At 45.1% G+C, this 15,274-nt stretch overlaps 1 protein-coding gene across 1 annotated transcript in view; it reads right to left on the reverse strand.

The window, feature by feature from the left end:
• Positions 1 to 347: 347 nt before the first annotated feature.
• The window catches only part of OVCH1 (ovochymase 1), a 33,267-nt gene continuing 18,340 nt past the window's right edge, over positions 348 to 15,274 (reverse strand). Inside the window, 6 exon segments of the mRNA XM_063323991.1 lie at positions 348 to 430; positions 1,020 to 1,055; positions 12,879 to 12,933; positions 12,935 to 13,036; positions 14,295 to 14,449; positions 14,558 to 14,753. Coding sequence (XP_063180061.1) covers positions 348 to 430; positions 1,020 to 1,055; positions 12,879 to 12,933; positions 12,935 to 13,036; positions 14,295 to 14,449; positions 14,558 to 14,753 — 627 coding nt within the window.

Raw genomic sequence — 15,274 nt, forward strand, 5'->3', positions numbered from 1 at the left:
TGAAGTGAACTTTTGCATGGCTTCAAAGCATGAGTTCTATGTGCCATGTACACAGAGCATTTGTTCAACCAAGAAAAGGACTACAGACTTGGAAAACTACTTGAACTCTGAAAAATTATCTAGAAGCCAGACACCGAGACCCCACATACAGGATCATTTGGCATAACTAATCCTAATGAGCCAAATTCAAACTTAAAAATTTATTAACCACTTCTAAGGTGTTTACATAGATGTTCCTTTTGCCTTCCATTTATAGGTGCCACAAAGCTGATCAAAATGCAGAACGCCACATTGTAGGCATGTTAATGTTTTAATTACACGGTTTTGTGGAATAGTCTGCATTGTTTTCAGGAGTTCCATAAATAAAACTGTCTCTCATCGCACCCCAGTTTACTGGGGTGAAGGGAGAGCAGGGCTGACAGCATATTTCCTGGGGTGATAAGAGAGAGGAGACTGAGCCTGCTGGAAACAGGAAAGAAGTGGAAGCTTGACGAGGCTTTTAAAATTCCACCTTGAAGGTCCCTGTGGCTGAACAGCTGGGAACATGCTTCAGGCAGGCGGGTCAACCTGGCTAAAGCTCAAGTCCTCGTACAAAGTGCAGAGATGGGTTCAAGGATCTTGGATCCAACGTATTTGATATTGTTGGAATTAGGTAAGGTTTGGGATTTTTTTTGATGGGGTTTTGTTTTGTTTTTTCCTTCAAGTAGCTATTCATTTCTGCAGGCATTTCTCCTAGCAGCTCTGTCAGGAGGAATTGAAAGTGAACACAGCAAAAGAGAGATGTGCTGGTTGAAGAAAGTACATTAAGTACTGACGTGGCTAATGGTGGTGGTGACAGTCTCATACCCAAGTGTTCAAACTTACCTATGGCAGAGGTTAACCCCCCAAGCCACAAGTACAGAATGTGCATAAAAGGAGATGAAGGCAGGGTTTTTGTTTTGTTTTGTTTCATTGTTTTGATTTTTTTGGTTTTTTTTAATAGGATTTTCCTCTTTGTGGAAAGTTAAAACCAGTCTTACCTTTGTCAGCAGCCTTGGTGTTTCCATATTTCAGGCCTAAAAGGAAAGCACTGCCTTAACCTGAAGCCCACAAACGCAGAGGAGGTTACAGGACCGTTCTGGGGAAGGGAGCCTGAGCCAAGAGGAGTTTTCAGCCAGGCTGCCCGTGAACGGAAAAGGCAACTCCTGGTTTTCAGAGATAGGGCTTGGAGCGCATCTTGGAAATGTGTGTGTGCACATCACGAAAAAGCGGACATACCTCTGTTGATGGTGCTGTAAGTCTGATGAATTTTAAGTTGAGAAATTTAATTGCTGCAATTCACTTCCGAAGCCTAACACACTTGCCTGGTGCGTGGAGAAACAGATGTGATCATTCACCCAGCAGTGAGGAGCACAGGTAAGACAGGAGAAAGGGGGATGGGGGAAGGAGATTGGATGTGGCTCAAGTCGCTAGAAATGCAAAACAGTTTGCTTCCACAAAAACAGAAGAGTCAGACTGGACGCATCTCTCCGGCTCCAAGTTTCTTTCGTCTGAGGCGTTAAAGTACTAATTTGCTTAATGGTGCCAGGGCAATGCTATTCACAGAGAAAACTATCCGCCCGTGTCACCAGCCGAACCCTGGCCTGGGAAGCAAGAAAAGGAGGGAGGTTTCCTGTGGCCTTTGAGCTTAGAGCCCAATTAACTGCGTAGGTCCCTGGCCGTACGGCAGAGGTGAGGTCTGGGGGGGAGCAGTGGTAACAGCAGCACCCAACAGCAGTTTTGCCTACTAGGTGCAGAAGCCGAAGAGAAATTATTGAAGGAATAACAGCCAGACCGTGGGGACAGGGGATTCTGGTTTTGTAAAGCAGAATGGAAAGGGGCATACAGAGAGCAACAGCTAAGTCAGTTATCTCCTTTTTACAGCTTCATAGTGGGGACCACAGGAGTTAGATCACTACTTACGCATTTAATCATCAGCGCTCAAGATCGCTAATAGATCGCTCATTCTTAATGGCCATTTCCCTTCAGAACAGACCTGAGACTGTTTAATACATCACTCAACATCTTCAGAAAACACATAAACAGCATGGAAGCTTTTTCGTTCTTAAATAACTTTTTTTTTCCCTATTTTTCCTTCTTTTTTTTTTAAATATAACAGCCATACTTTAGGCTCTATTTCTCTACCCCCACCCCAAAATCTTAATAGACTTACCAGATAATATATCCTGAACAAAGTAAGTCAGGAGAAAGCCTTTCATAGCTGCCTCAGCCCTGGAAGTGAAGGTCACTGTCACCACTGAACCTCCAGATTTTATGGGATAGAGGGAAGCATCACCACAGAAGCTGCCTGCGAAAGAGACCAAGATGGGACATCAGCCTTCCACTTTCCCCTGTTTCTCTGGAGGGCTGTAAGGCTAAGCCTTGCAAAATGCAGTGTCAGAAAAGATTTCCCTTTCTAAAAGCCTCTTAATGATGGCCCTCAGCTTTGAATTCATGCATTGGACTACAGATGTGTCCAGAAGGTAGCTTGCTATGCTTGCAACCAGAATGGTAACTAAATGGTAACTAAAATAGTTAGAGGCACCCGTTATAACCACTACAAACCACTAGTGTCAAGTGCCCACCACCTGGACTACCTTCATTGGAAGAAACTCCTGGTCTGACAGGCAGCCCCCACCTCAGGCTCTATTGTGCAAGACATCATGCAACACCTGCAAGACCGTGGGACACTCATATTCCCTGGGGGAGTAACTGAGACCTGGCACTGAGGAACCTTGTACCGGAACACTAAATTTCCAGTCTATGCTTTCTCCTCCTGATATGGAAGATACTTGCACAGCTTCATTTCCGCAGCAATATCCCACATAACCAAGCCAATACCTCCCTAGTCAGGGTGGGTAGGTACCTCCTCTGGCATAGCAGGGCAGTAGGAAAAGCTTCCCTTCCCTTGGCTCCATCACTTTGACCTGCTGCCATTGGCACACAGCTTCAGACACACACAGCAAGTTGTCATGCTGCAAGTTCAAGCCTGGGAAAGAGAAACCCAGACAGACTCACGTTGTTCCAAGGCAAAGCCATGCCATGATCAGGACCTCGCATCCAATACGTTTGATTGCAACAGTATTTCTAGTGAGGGAAAGATACTGAGCTAGCTGAAGTAGTTCCAAATGTTATCAGAAATCCCTCCTGGAGCATGGAAGTGTGCCATGTAAAACTCCCTTGCCTGTCTGCAAATGAACCTTAGTTCAGCTCCTCTGTTTGTCTCACCCCAGCATTAAGGTGAGCTCTCCCTCACCTATTAACTCTTTGGTTAGTCCAAATCCTTCATGGACTGTGACATGACATCCTTCATGGCCGTGACAATTAGACAGATTTCTTTCAGTCCAGAAGTCCGTGACTGCAAGCTGAATAATGGATTTTAATGGGGCTACAATTCTCCAGTGGCAGCTGTAGCACAAAGTAAAGAACAAAGTCACAATGCCGGCATATTTTACAATTGGCTCTTATTTCCTAGGGATAGCTATCAAAATGTGAGCAAAGGCAAAAGGGATTGTAATGCCTATTAAAAAGAGAAAAGGGGAAAGAAAAATCAAAGTGGGATACTGGTCCAAATCTATTTCGGTCATATTATTCATTATTTCTGAAGTTAAGCTTTCAAACAGTTTAGTAGCCTATGTTATTGCCACGTGAATGGAAAGTTATCGCTTACCCTAACTAAGCACAATAAAGGGAGGAAGAAAGGAAACAGATGAAAGTGCCAAAAGATTTTTAGTAACATAGTTTAGCACCACCATTGTTAAACCCTCAGTTACGCCATGTTCAGGCCTCTGACATGATTTATGATGAGAGCTTTGCCCAGAGGTGTCAGATTTTTCTTCTGTTTGCTGGAAAGAAGGTACTGGTCCCCCCCAGATTTCCTAACTCTCTCCGAGGAACTCACAGAGTTTTCTAAAAATGCTCTGAAATACCTATAGGTTCATACAAAACCACACCACAGCTATTTGCAGACTTTTGTGTAAGAGTTCCAAAAGACAGAAGAATGTAGGTGCTCACCTGGTGGCATCTGCGTGTCTCATGGGGCATCCCAGTGACTGCATCATCCCTCCCTGATCTGTAAGGATGACATCCATCCATCATGACAACTCTGAGGTCGCCTTCCTGGGAACAATTTTTTGGGCATTGTTAGGTTTTTGTCCTAGGAAGAATAAGAATGTAGAGCATGAAATTCAGCTTTACTATTAACTTTTATATGGACTTTCACCGGGGAATAGGGCAATTCCTATATGACACATCACCCCCACTGAAAAGCGTGCATCATGGGTGAGAGCCAATTCAGAGAGCAAGAACCTTGACATGCTCATTTTGAAAGTTCATCTGGAAAAATATGTGTTCAATTAGAGGACAAACCAATTGGGAGAGCTACTACATTCCTATTCTACCATCCAGACCTACAAAACTCAAACTTACTTTTGCCTTGATTCAAGCTTCAGCATTTTGCCATGTCAGTCAGTTTTACCCAGGCTAAAGCTTAGGAGAGCTCTATTTTCACACATGTTTGGAGAACACGTCTGTATGGAAAATCTCCAGAAAGCCCACAAAGGTGTCCTGAAAACAAGTACATACTCTTTAGACAAGAATGGTTGTACTGCTTGACTGTACAGCTTGATCAGAGCGCCGCCTTCACCACAGGTCCATGGCTCTGGAGGACCACAGGAGACTGCACGGTACCACACAACACAGCTAGAAGCAAATCCAAGCACGATGCCACCGCTGTAAAAACACCATTTGAGAAACATAGGCAAATGTCATACAAGTTACTCTGTGGGGAAAGGCAGAAAAGTGGGGAACTACTCACATTTGAGACATCGTGGATGCCAGTAATGTAGCTGCTATACAGTCACCTCCTGACAAGGGAGGAGGCAGCACCTCCAGTCCCTGCCCTGCAACCAGTGCCCTACTTCTGACCAGCAAGGATTTGTTCAGTTCATTGCACCATATCAGCTGCCCAAATTCTACCTATAAGGCCAGGCACTTTATTTGCTTTCTGCCCTGAAAAATTGTTAGATAAGTGTTCATTCTTGGACTTAAATTGTAAGTGGGATGGGATAGGGAACTTTTGCCATTACTCCATCTCTACTGATAGGCACTCTCAGTTGTCAAGCACACTAAATTGTTTTCAGGCTAGTTTCTGGCTCTCTGAATTTTCCAGCCTCTTTCTCCTCCATCATACCATCATGCTAAACTTCTAGCTCATGCTGACATCAAAGCCCAAGTCTACGTTTTAGTTTCCTCAGTAAAAGTAATTTCGTTTAGAGACAGGCACCCACTGACTTCTGTTGCTCACTGGCTCTAGAGAATGAGGGGAAAAAAAAAAAAAAGAAAACAGGCTGTTTCAATATGCTGGCATATAAATAGACATAGGAATCTAGTTTAATATACCCAACCTTGAAAAACTGCCAGCCATAACAAATGCTATTACATAGCAGCAAGTCTGTGTGCTGGAGGATGCTCCAGGGAGCTATCTATTAGACTCCTATTCAGGGAAAAGTTTGACTGATGGCCCTATTTCTGATAGTATTTTCCTCTGTCCTGCATATAAATAGTTATGATAGTTAAACTGTTATTCTCAGCTGTAACAGGCATACTTTTAGAATTTTTTTGTGTGCTTTTGTAAATAAGTTCTTGGGGGAAGATAGCTGTGGAGTACTCTAAGAGCTCCTCAGCACGTCCTCTGTATTTCTCCTCTCCTGTCCTTTCACTCCTAACTCGGAATTAACTGACATGCTAAACTGCAGATTTGGTCAGTGGTTTTGGTTTTTTAATTAAAAAAAATATATTCCTAGCATGTCTCATTACCCTAAAGGCCTTTGCCTGGAAGGATTACTAGTGTATTTGGTAACAAAACGGTGTTCTTGTTCAAAACCAGTTTATTTTCCTAACATGAGACCTATGATGACTGTGCACATAGCCCTCATCTACACCCAGATAAAAGCTAAATAGGGCCTCTTCCCTAGGGCATTAGCCATCACCACTGGTGTGATGCAAAAGGGTCTACACAGAATAGCTATCACCCAAAAACTTTCTCCAGAGACATTGCTTAATTTTGAAAATATTTGGAGAACACACACACTAGAATTCACCCACAGGACTCCCAAAGGCTGGTGGTAGATTTCTCCACCACACTCTGTCTACCATGATATCAGCATGGATACCTACCCAGGAGAAATGTTTCTGCATAAGTAGTTTATAACATCTGTAATCAAAATAAATTAAACCTAAACAAAAACAGAATAAAGGGGGATGAGGGAGGGGAAGAAACAAACACGTTGACAAGCTAGGAGGGGATGCTGGGAGAAGGAACATCTTCACTAGTCAGAGATCCTTCAGCACACCCAATAAAACCTCTGCAAGATCTAGTTTCCCCCCTCCCCACTTACATTTTGTGCTAAGTTCCAATTAATTCCTTTTGCTTTCAAGTTGTTGCCTGACACTTCCCTTTGATGTCCCTACTCCTTATGTTTCAAAAATTAGTGACTAAGCATTCCTTAGTCACTTTTCTCTGCCATTCATAGCAGTCTTTACAGCCATTGCATTTCTCCTCCCTTATCTTTTCCAGCCTGTTTAGTTTCTCCCTGTAGAGTGCCAAACCAACCCCTGGACACCTGTCAGGCTCCTCTGTACTTCTCGATCCTTTTCAGAACGACAGGGTGCAGAAGGGGGAAGAAGTAAATCAAAGCCTTATAGAGTATTAAAAAAATTGGTTCCTCGGGTTTGTACAGTAGAGCATGTTTTATTCTTTACCCCTTCAGACACTGACACCTTGTTTTGTATTTTTCACAGCTACAAATCTGCTCCAATGACTCTACAATATTTCAGTGATAGTAACTAAATTAAAGCTCATCGCTTGTGTACATAAGGGCATGCTGGTTCTCCCTTCTGTCCCAAGACTTCAAGCCAGTGAAGATAGATTGTTTTTCTTTTATATATAAAAGTCTTTATATACTACACAGCTTGTACAGCAGATAAGAAAGCTGGCATTTGACTTGCCATTTCAAACAGACGTAGGAGTGTGCTACTGCCCTGCATCTTACCTCTTCCATTTTGTCCCCTACTCTGTGCGCAGAGCCTTTAAAATAGGAAGCAAGAAGCATTTCTTCCATGGATTTCAACATGGCCCAACTCACTGGCATAACCTTGATGTGCTCCTGCTCCCTACCACACTGCACTTCAACTGGATTTTACCTAACTGCACAGCGTGGAGTACATGAGCAAACTACACGTGTGGAGATACAGGCCTCCAGAACTCGAGACTTTCCAGTAAAGAACATTAAAACCCTCACTTTAATTTTATTTTAGCTTTTTTTTTTTAAATTCTATGGATTGTGTTCATCTAGACTAGTGTATCAGTGACCGGATTGCACTTCATTAGGGTCAGGGTGAGGAAGACCATAGCCCTCTGCACAGGAGAGAATATCTTTCCCGGTATAAAGAGCCACTCCTATTTCCCAGATGCTAATGCTTCCGTGTCATCCATTCCACCTCCAAGAGGCGAATAATACATACTGTCATTGCATCTCACTTCATTCGTTGTCTCAGAGGGTATGGAGGAAGCGGGGTTGACTTTGAATAAGAAGCTGCCAATACAGGAGGTCACAAGTTACTTATATAGACAAGCATCCATAAGGGTTTGCCCAAATGCCACAGCTTATTTCTTAGTGTACTAAGAGGGCTGTTCTCCTACTGGGTCAATGCAGCAAACTGACACACAGATTAAGGTCTTCAGCCAAGTTTACAGCCTGGGCTCTGAAGCTTGAGGTTAGCACACATCGGAGCTGTGCAACTGGGGCTGGAAACACTTTCTGAAGCTGGCCCAAGTGAAAGTGAGAAATTTGTAGCACTGAATGTGCTCAGTTGGATCATTTGTTGTTACCTAGCACTTTCCTTCCTTGCTGGCTCTCTTCATAAATCCCAAGAAACTCCTCTTGTCAGTTCAGTGATGATGTTATTGACAGGTGCTTTACTATAATCTCTGCCATGCCCTTCAGAAACAGCCAGAGTATCCAAGAGCACTCTGTGCTTCCCACATATCCTGATGAGGACGGAGCAGAGATAAACCCCCAGGGCTCTTCTAACTCCACTTCTGATGCACATTCTGTGGATAAATGTGCACTTCAGTGATAAAAGCATTAAGAAAAGACAGTAAGAGCTTTCTACAAAACCTGCCAATTCTGCCCATGATGGAAGATAGTCTAGCAGGTCAATAAAGTTAGTGGGAAATGGTTCTCCAATATGTAGTTTTCTTTAAAAAAAAAAAAAAAAAATCCAGTTCCTTGGTGGAAATTTGAATGTCCTGATATCACCGGCACGAGCACAGCTGCTGCAGCCACTCAAAAAGCACACATTTAGTTGTCCAAAATGACTGGATCTGATAAAAAGCTTAACCCTACATAGGGCGCCTATATATATTTTAATTTTTTTTTTAAACCCATTCCCATCAGTTGGATCCTTTCTTAGGCTCCAGCACACAAGCTGGTACAAGCCTGCAGGAGTTCTCAATGTACATGGACACAAGGCAGCACTGTTGCCTTAGCCCGGGAGACCCAGGCAGCAGCCACCAGCTAGGCAGCATAAAGGAGCGAGCTGCCAGGACTCAGAGGAAAGCAGACGTGCTTGCAAATTTGCTGAGCTGTGCTTTGAATCAATGCCCAGAAAACAGATAAACAGATACCAGGTTGGTCACGTACCCAGGCTGACAGTCTTACCAAGCTCAAATGTTCACTCACTGCTGAGGGCAAAATATAATTTTTTTTTTTTTTTTTAAATTGACCTTGTGACCAGCCTTTGACAAGAGTTATGAGATATTATGCTTTTGTTTATGCATTTTCTGGTTGCCCTGAAAGACAGGAGGAGAGGAGGCTCAGCCTGTAGCTGCATGCACACACAGTGCAGTCAGGTTCAACACTTGTTAAATAAGAGACCAAATCAACAGGGAAATATTTGGAAGCATCTGAGTGGTTATAACAGAGCAGGAGGAGAGAAAACAAGATCACTAATGAGAACTGTATGTCCCTTTAGTACCAAGCATAATAGGGTTGTTTGCCTCCCAAGGCAGCAATTTTTAAAGTCATACCCTCTGTAGAGCAGCGTAAATTCTGTTTAAGCGTGCTTCCTCCCACTCCAACATTTATGAGCTTTCTGCTCAGATTGGATGCTGACACCACGCCGCGTCTCTGTGTACCTGCACGGGATGCTGAGAGCGCAGAGGAGGAGAGCTGAGCCCTTCAGACAGGTAGAAATATAATCGTAGAATCATAGAATCCTTCAAATCCAGAAGGGAGATGAGGAACTTTTGCCTCCCAAGGAAGGTGCTGCGGCGTGAACAGCACTGCACAGCAGCAGCGACTGTCAGAGGACACAGGTAGGGAAGCACGATGTGGCTTAACCCACAGTGGAAGAGAGCTCGGCCAAGCTGAGTTAGGGGTAGGGTAGAGTCACAGAATGGTTCGGGTTGGAAGGGACCTTAAAGATCATCTAGTTCCAACCCCCCTGCCATGGGCAGGGACACCTCCCACTAGACCACGCTGCTCAAAGACCCATCCGGCCTGGCCTTGAACACGTCCAGGGATGGGGCACCCTTCCTCGAGGACAGCTAACCTTAAAAAGAAAAAAACAAAACAAAACATCTTCCACCACAGTCTAGATTGAAAAGCAACGAGTTCATCACACAGCTTTCACGAGGGCAAGGCAAGGGCTCCTGCATGTTGTTGGAAGACGGGGGCCTGTGCTTGCACCAGGGGACAAGGAAGGGAGGGCAGTACAGGAGTAGGTGGGTCTGGAAGGGGGCAAAGCCCAGCAGGCTGAGCCACAGGAGCTTGTCTCTAGGTTCATTTTTAAAATCTTTTTCGCATTCAGGGTGACACCCAATTCAGATCATTACAGCACCACGTGCTTGCCACGACTTTGAGCTCCCCCAGGGATGAGCGGCCCGGCTGAGACAAGCCCCCTCCAGTGCAGGCAAAAGCCTTGCGTGCGTTTCCAGCCCCTGCTAACCAGCCCTGGAGCTGCTGTGCTAACGATGCCCCCACAGTCGCCGGCTCTGCTGTGCTTTCCCGAGGAGAGAAAGCATCCCCCACCTCCTGTTGCTTATCATTTCGGGGGCCCTATTTTTATCTCAGTGGTGCGATGTCTTGGAGCACCGGCGGAGGATGCCAGTGGGAAGAGGAGGAAAGCACACACTGCCTGCCAACAGCCTGGCTGCAGCACAAGCCTGCCAGCAGAGCCGGCAGCACGTCCCCTCCCGAACAGATTGCTTTTCGAAGCCATGAGCAACAGCATTCTCTGATTTGCTGGCAGAGGTGGCATCACCCAGTAACTCAGGGGTACTTCAGGCTTTTCATCAGTCTTCCTCCAACACTGTCACAGTATTGGATGTGGAGAAATATTTAAATGCTTAACAGGCAGGAGAAGGCACATCAGTAGGACAGGGCTGTTTGTTGTGCTTTAAAAGCAGCAACAAGTTGACAGAGTGCCTCACCCAAGACCCACCGCCCTGTTTAAGCGAAGTACGTGCATAAGAGATTGAGTAATTCTCCCTGACTTAAGAAATTCAGTCCAAAACACAGAAGATAAAAAAACAATAACTCATTCCAACGATGGTAAAGGAGAGAGAGAGGAGATTAAGCAGCATACCCCAGTGCACAGGAAACCTGCAGCATCGGTGTCAATGGACCCCTGGCTCCTCTTGCCTGAGCCCACTGCTTCTAGCTGCAACAGAGCCTGTCTTCCCTTGGCTCTGCTCACCAGCCTCCCTCCTCCCCTCATGTACACATACACGCTCTTCCCAGGACAAAATCCAGAGAGCTGCGTCCACTTGCACCGAGATGTCAGGAGACAAACTTGGGCACTGCCCAGTGGCTCCCGCACTGAACCAACCCCGTCACCTTCTTGCAAACCAGGTGCTGCAGCCTCTGGCACACAACAGCTCTGCACCATTCTGCGGCCACCACCCCATCCCCGTCGGCTCTGGGGGCGGCTTTGCAGGCTGCTCCTGTGCCATGGTCTCTGGTGCACCCCCACTTCCCTGCAGCACGCTCCGTTCAGCATCTGAGGAGAGGCACAGCATGCCTAGAGACAGTTTAAGACAAAACTCAGGAACAGTCAGCACGGCCAAGCGCTTCCCGCAACGGGAAGGCAATCGTGTGAAAGTCAGATAAAGGAGCCAATGGTCAGTATCTGGCTCAAAGGGCCCTCGGGGCTTTGAACCTTTTGTATGAAGCCATATGTAAAAGCTGCATGCAATAGTTCAGCCTCCACCTCTGGGAAAGATTTACAGCTACGGAACTGAGCAATTCCCTGCATAAACTGCCTGACCTACAGTAAATCCGTGAAAGCCATTACAGCTTTCAGAGTCAGCGGTCAGCAGCCAGTTGTGTCAGATCCAAAGGTATGGAAGATCTTCAGCCAGCTCCCAGCTTATCTGTGGGGATGGTCTGGCTACCATACAAGTGATGACTTGTTTTGTTAACTGGTTTTGGTTTAGAAGAAAGTTCTCCCTTAGTCAGCACCTGTACTAACATTTCTATTAGGTCAGTGTGGGACTATGAATGATGCCACCGGGGAGAAAAACCAGCAGCTGCAGCACAAAGCAGGAGAGTCCAAGTGTTCATCTGACCTGAGAGTGGAGCATTATCCACAACGTGCTCTTTTCTTTAATATATACTTTAATTTCCTGCTCGTAAGTGCAGCACACTTTATTCAGGATACAGGAAAAAAAAAATAAATTAAATTTATTCCTGTAAGCAGAATTCCTCTATTTTCTGCTGGCAAAAATAAAATAAAATACAGGATGGGCAGAAACATGAAAACTCTGTCGAGGATTAGCTCTTTCCTCTTTCTCAAGAAATGCCATGGGACAATCACAGCTATTCACTAAATGGAGAATTACATACTTGGCTGTATGTGTGCACATACAGGGAAGGAGGAGGCATAAAGCTCTGGAAGACAAATGTTTTGCATCAGCAGTTTCCCAGTGCAACTACTTTGAGCCAAAGCAAAACATTTCTCTAGAATGACAAATCAGTTTGTTTAACACAGAAAAGAGACTTGAAGCTATCTGGTGGCTCTTTGAAATCTCTCAAATCCCATCAGATTAAACAAGCTGAAGTAGTGGATTTCTCCATTGGCTAATGAAACCATAAAGCCAAATTCACCTTGACCTGAGGAGCCTCAGCAGGAAAGAAACTTCTGGGAAAGAAGAAGAGAGCGAGCTGGGGCAGGGAAGCAGTATGACAAAGCTAGATACACATGGAGCACCTCAAACAGGTTTGCTCCCCTCATTTCTCTGCATGAGAGCTCCCCAGTTTAAGAAGAGAGGCCCCTTCCTTTTGTAAGGTACCTACCACTTTCACGTAATCACTCCTTATTCACTAGTCTATGCCACTCTTTCTCTAGCACTTTCTCTGGCAAAATTTATCCCGCAGACTTCCAAATGCAGTGCTAATTATATCTAGTTACACACAAAAGTTCAGTTTACAGTGTTGTCCCAAACTATTCTGCCCATGAAAGTGCGGGTCTGGAAGCCGTTTTCAGCAGCAGCTGCTTTTTTACTGAGAAAAGTATCTATCAAATTTCATATATTCAATTTGAAGCCTAGAAGTGTTGAATACAAATCTTACACTTCTGAAACTCCCATCCCAATTTCCAATGAGCTTTGTTTAAAGGAAAGGCATGAGGAAGAGGAGGAAGTGGGGTCTTTCTGCAGGAAGTCACATGGATATATTTTTTCCTCCCTCCTAAGTTGCTTCAAAAAAATCTACCAGACAAAACCTCAGTGCACTTGAAATATTTTATGCAAAGGTGTTATATTCTGGACTCACCCCACTCAGGCGAAGGAAACTCACCTTTCATCAGCAGTCTTATCCGGTCCAGGAAAATTCCCATCCTTGAATAGATCCCCTGGTTTCTTTGGGCTGGCACAGCCAACAGCCCAGCTGACAATGCTGCAAAGAGTAAATGGTCCATTTTCCTTCTTGCAAACCAAGGGGACACCCAAACCACCCTAGGAAGCAAGAGAGAGAGGACTCTTATCTCATTTGGCCTCTGCACTGCCGTAGTTAAGAAAAGAGCTGCCGCGGGTCAGATTTGCCCAAGAAAAAGCCTCCATGCAAGAATCATAGAATCATTAGGGTTGGAAGGGACCTTAAAGATCATCCAGTTCCAAGCCCCTGCCATGGACAGGGACACCTCCCACTAGATCAGGTTGCTCAGAGCCCCGTCCAGCCTGGCCTTAAAAACTTTCAGGGATGGGGCTTCCACCACCTCTCTGGGCAACCTGTTCCAGTGTCTCACCACCCTCACGGTGAAGAACTTTTTCCTAACGTCCAGTCTGAATCGTCCCATCTCTAGTTTTAATCCATTCCCTGTAGTCCTACCATTACCCTACATCCTAAAAAGTCCCTCACCAGCTTTCTTGTAGGCCCCCTTTAGGTACTGGTAGGCCACTATAAGGTCTCCTCGGAGCCTTCTTTTCTCCAGACTGAACAACCGCAACTCTCTCAGTCTGTCCTCACAGGAGAGGGAGTGCAACTGCTGGTGCAACTCAGCCCTAGCCTGGAATGAAGAGACTGATTTAAAGGCTTGCTTATCGGCGTGGAGTGAAGACTGAGCACCGACTGCAGACAAAATATGATTGAATAGTGCTCTTTAGCGTTACACATAATTTATTAGTCTGCCATAAGACTGTGGTATTGAGCAGAACCCACATTTTAGCTTGACAGTGCCTCAGTCAGAATTACTTCGCCTTTTATTTACTCAGCTGTTCTTACCTGCTGGCCTCACGATTTCAGGGAGATTAGTTAGTTCTTGAACAGTGCTCTGAATACATGAGTTTTATAAAACCAATAGAAGTTTTCATAGTTTATCTTGACAAAAGAGTGTTATGAAACCGTTTCCAAACAAGCTGCAATGGGAAGCGTTTCACTGGGATAAGAGATGGGACTGGGGAAGTGCAAGGGAAGAACATCCTCTCCTCCACCAGTCTCATGAAAATTGTAGTCCAGAGAAAGATTACTAAACTCTGTGGTTCCACTTCCAAGCAACGCTGCACACATTGCATTTATCTTCCATATAGATCAACTGTGTGTATTGTTCTTGTAAGCACTGTTCCCTCCAGGGACAGCAAGTTGTTGGAGCTTTTACCTGTCACTTGCTACACGCTCTTCTCCCCTCTCTCCTCCCCTGTCCCTTTCCCCTAGATGGTCTACCGACATCCATATGCAGACACCTTCAAGAAGCGCTCACCTTTAGTTTTACCTCACCCGACAGGAGTCCTGGCCTCCCACAGAAACAAAGCCAGCAGAAAGCATCCTGGCTGCGATCCCTCCAGGGTGACTGAAGTAGTAATTTCTCTCACAGATTTCATTCTCGAGTACAGGCACTCGTGTCTGCTGCAACCGCCTAGCTTGGCTCCCATCTGCTTGTGACATAAATTCAAGGCTAGGTCTGGGAAGAAGAATACGTTATGAGATGGAAATGTAAGTTCTGCTCATAATAGGCAAACACGCAAAATCAGAAGAGCCACTTTCTTTGATGATCCCCCGTCCAGACACAGTGCAGAGGTAAGAAGAGGATAACGTCTCTGTGCTGTTAGACAGACACACTGGCCTCACAGCAGCGTTGTACTCCAAAGGGATGTCTAGCTGCATCAGGACAATGCCAGACTCACAGCTCAGCATGTTGAAGTCAAGATGAACTCTAGTGGTTTTCACCTGTCTCACCTGTGTGGGCAGAGAAGGAACAAGTACCTTCTAAGTGCATCCTGAAAGCGTACTTGTAAAGGAAGAGGGCAAGAACCCCACAAGCAATGACCAAGCTCAAAATAAGTCATGAAAAGAAGGAAACAAAGTGCGAGGACTTTGAAGACAAATCCTCCACTTCCCCCTTTTTCAGTTGAGAAGATTGCTGGGATGGATTATGCAGACCTCCTGAGGCTAGAGGGAAGGCTGATTTCTCCATTGTGCAAACAGAAGCCACTAAGGTTTTGCAGAAGACTAGTGTGTCACTTGTGCTTCTTTTCCACATGTATTTCTCCTTCCACCCCATTAGGAAGAAAGAGTCAGCAAGCTTTTTATAGACAGATATATTGCTCATCACCAAGAGAGTAAGATGCTGAGGACACTCAGTCATCTCTGTGAGATTTTAAGACTTTTTATTGCTAGTAATAAGAACCAGATATAAAACATACTTCTATAAAGTGCAAGTTAGCTGAATGAGACCAGAGTTACTGGATTTCCTTTCA

The sequence above is a fragment of the Chroicocephalus ridibundus genome, chromosome 1, assembly GCF_963924245.1.
Source record: "Chroicocephalus ridibundus chromosome 1, bChrRid1.1, whole genome shotgun sequence".
In the NCBI taxonomy this organism is placed as follows: domain Eukaryota; kingdom Metazoa; phylum Chordata; class Aves; order Charadriiformes; family Laridae; genus Chroicocephalus; species Chroicocephalus ridibundus.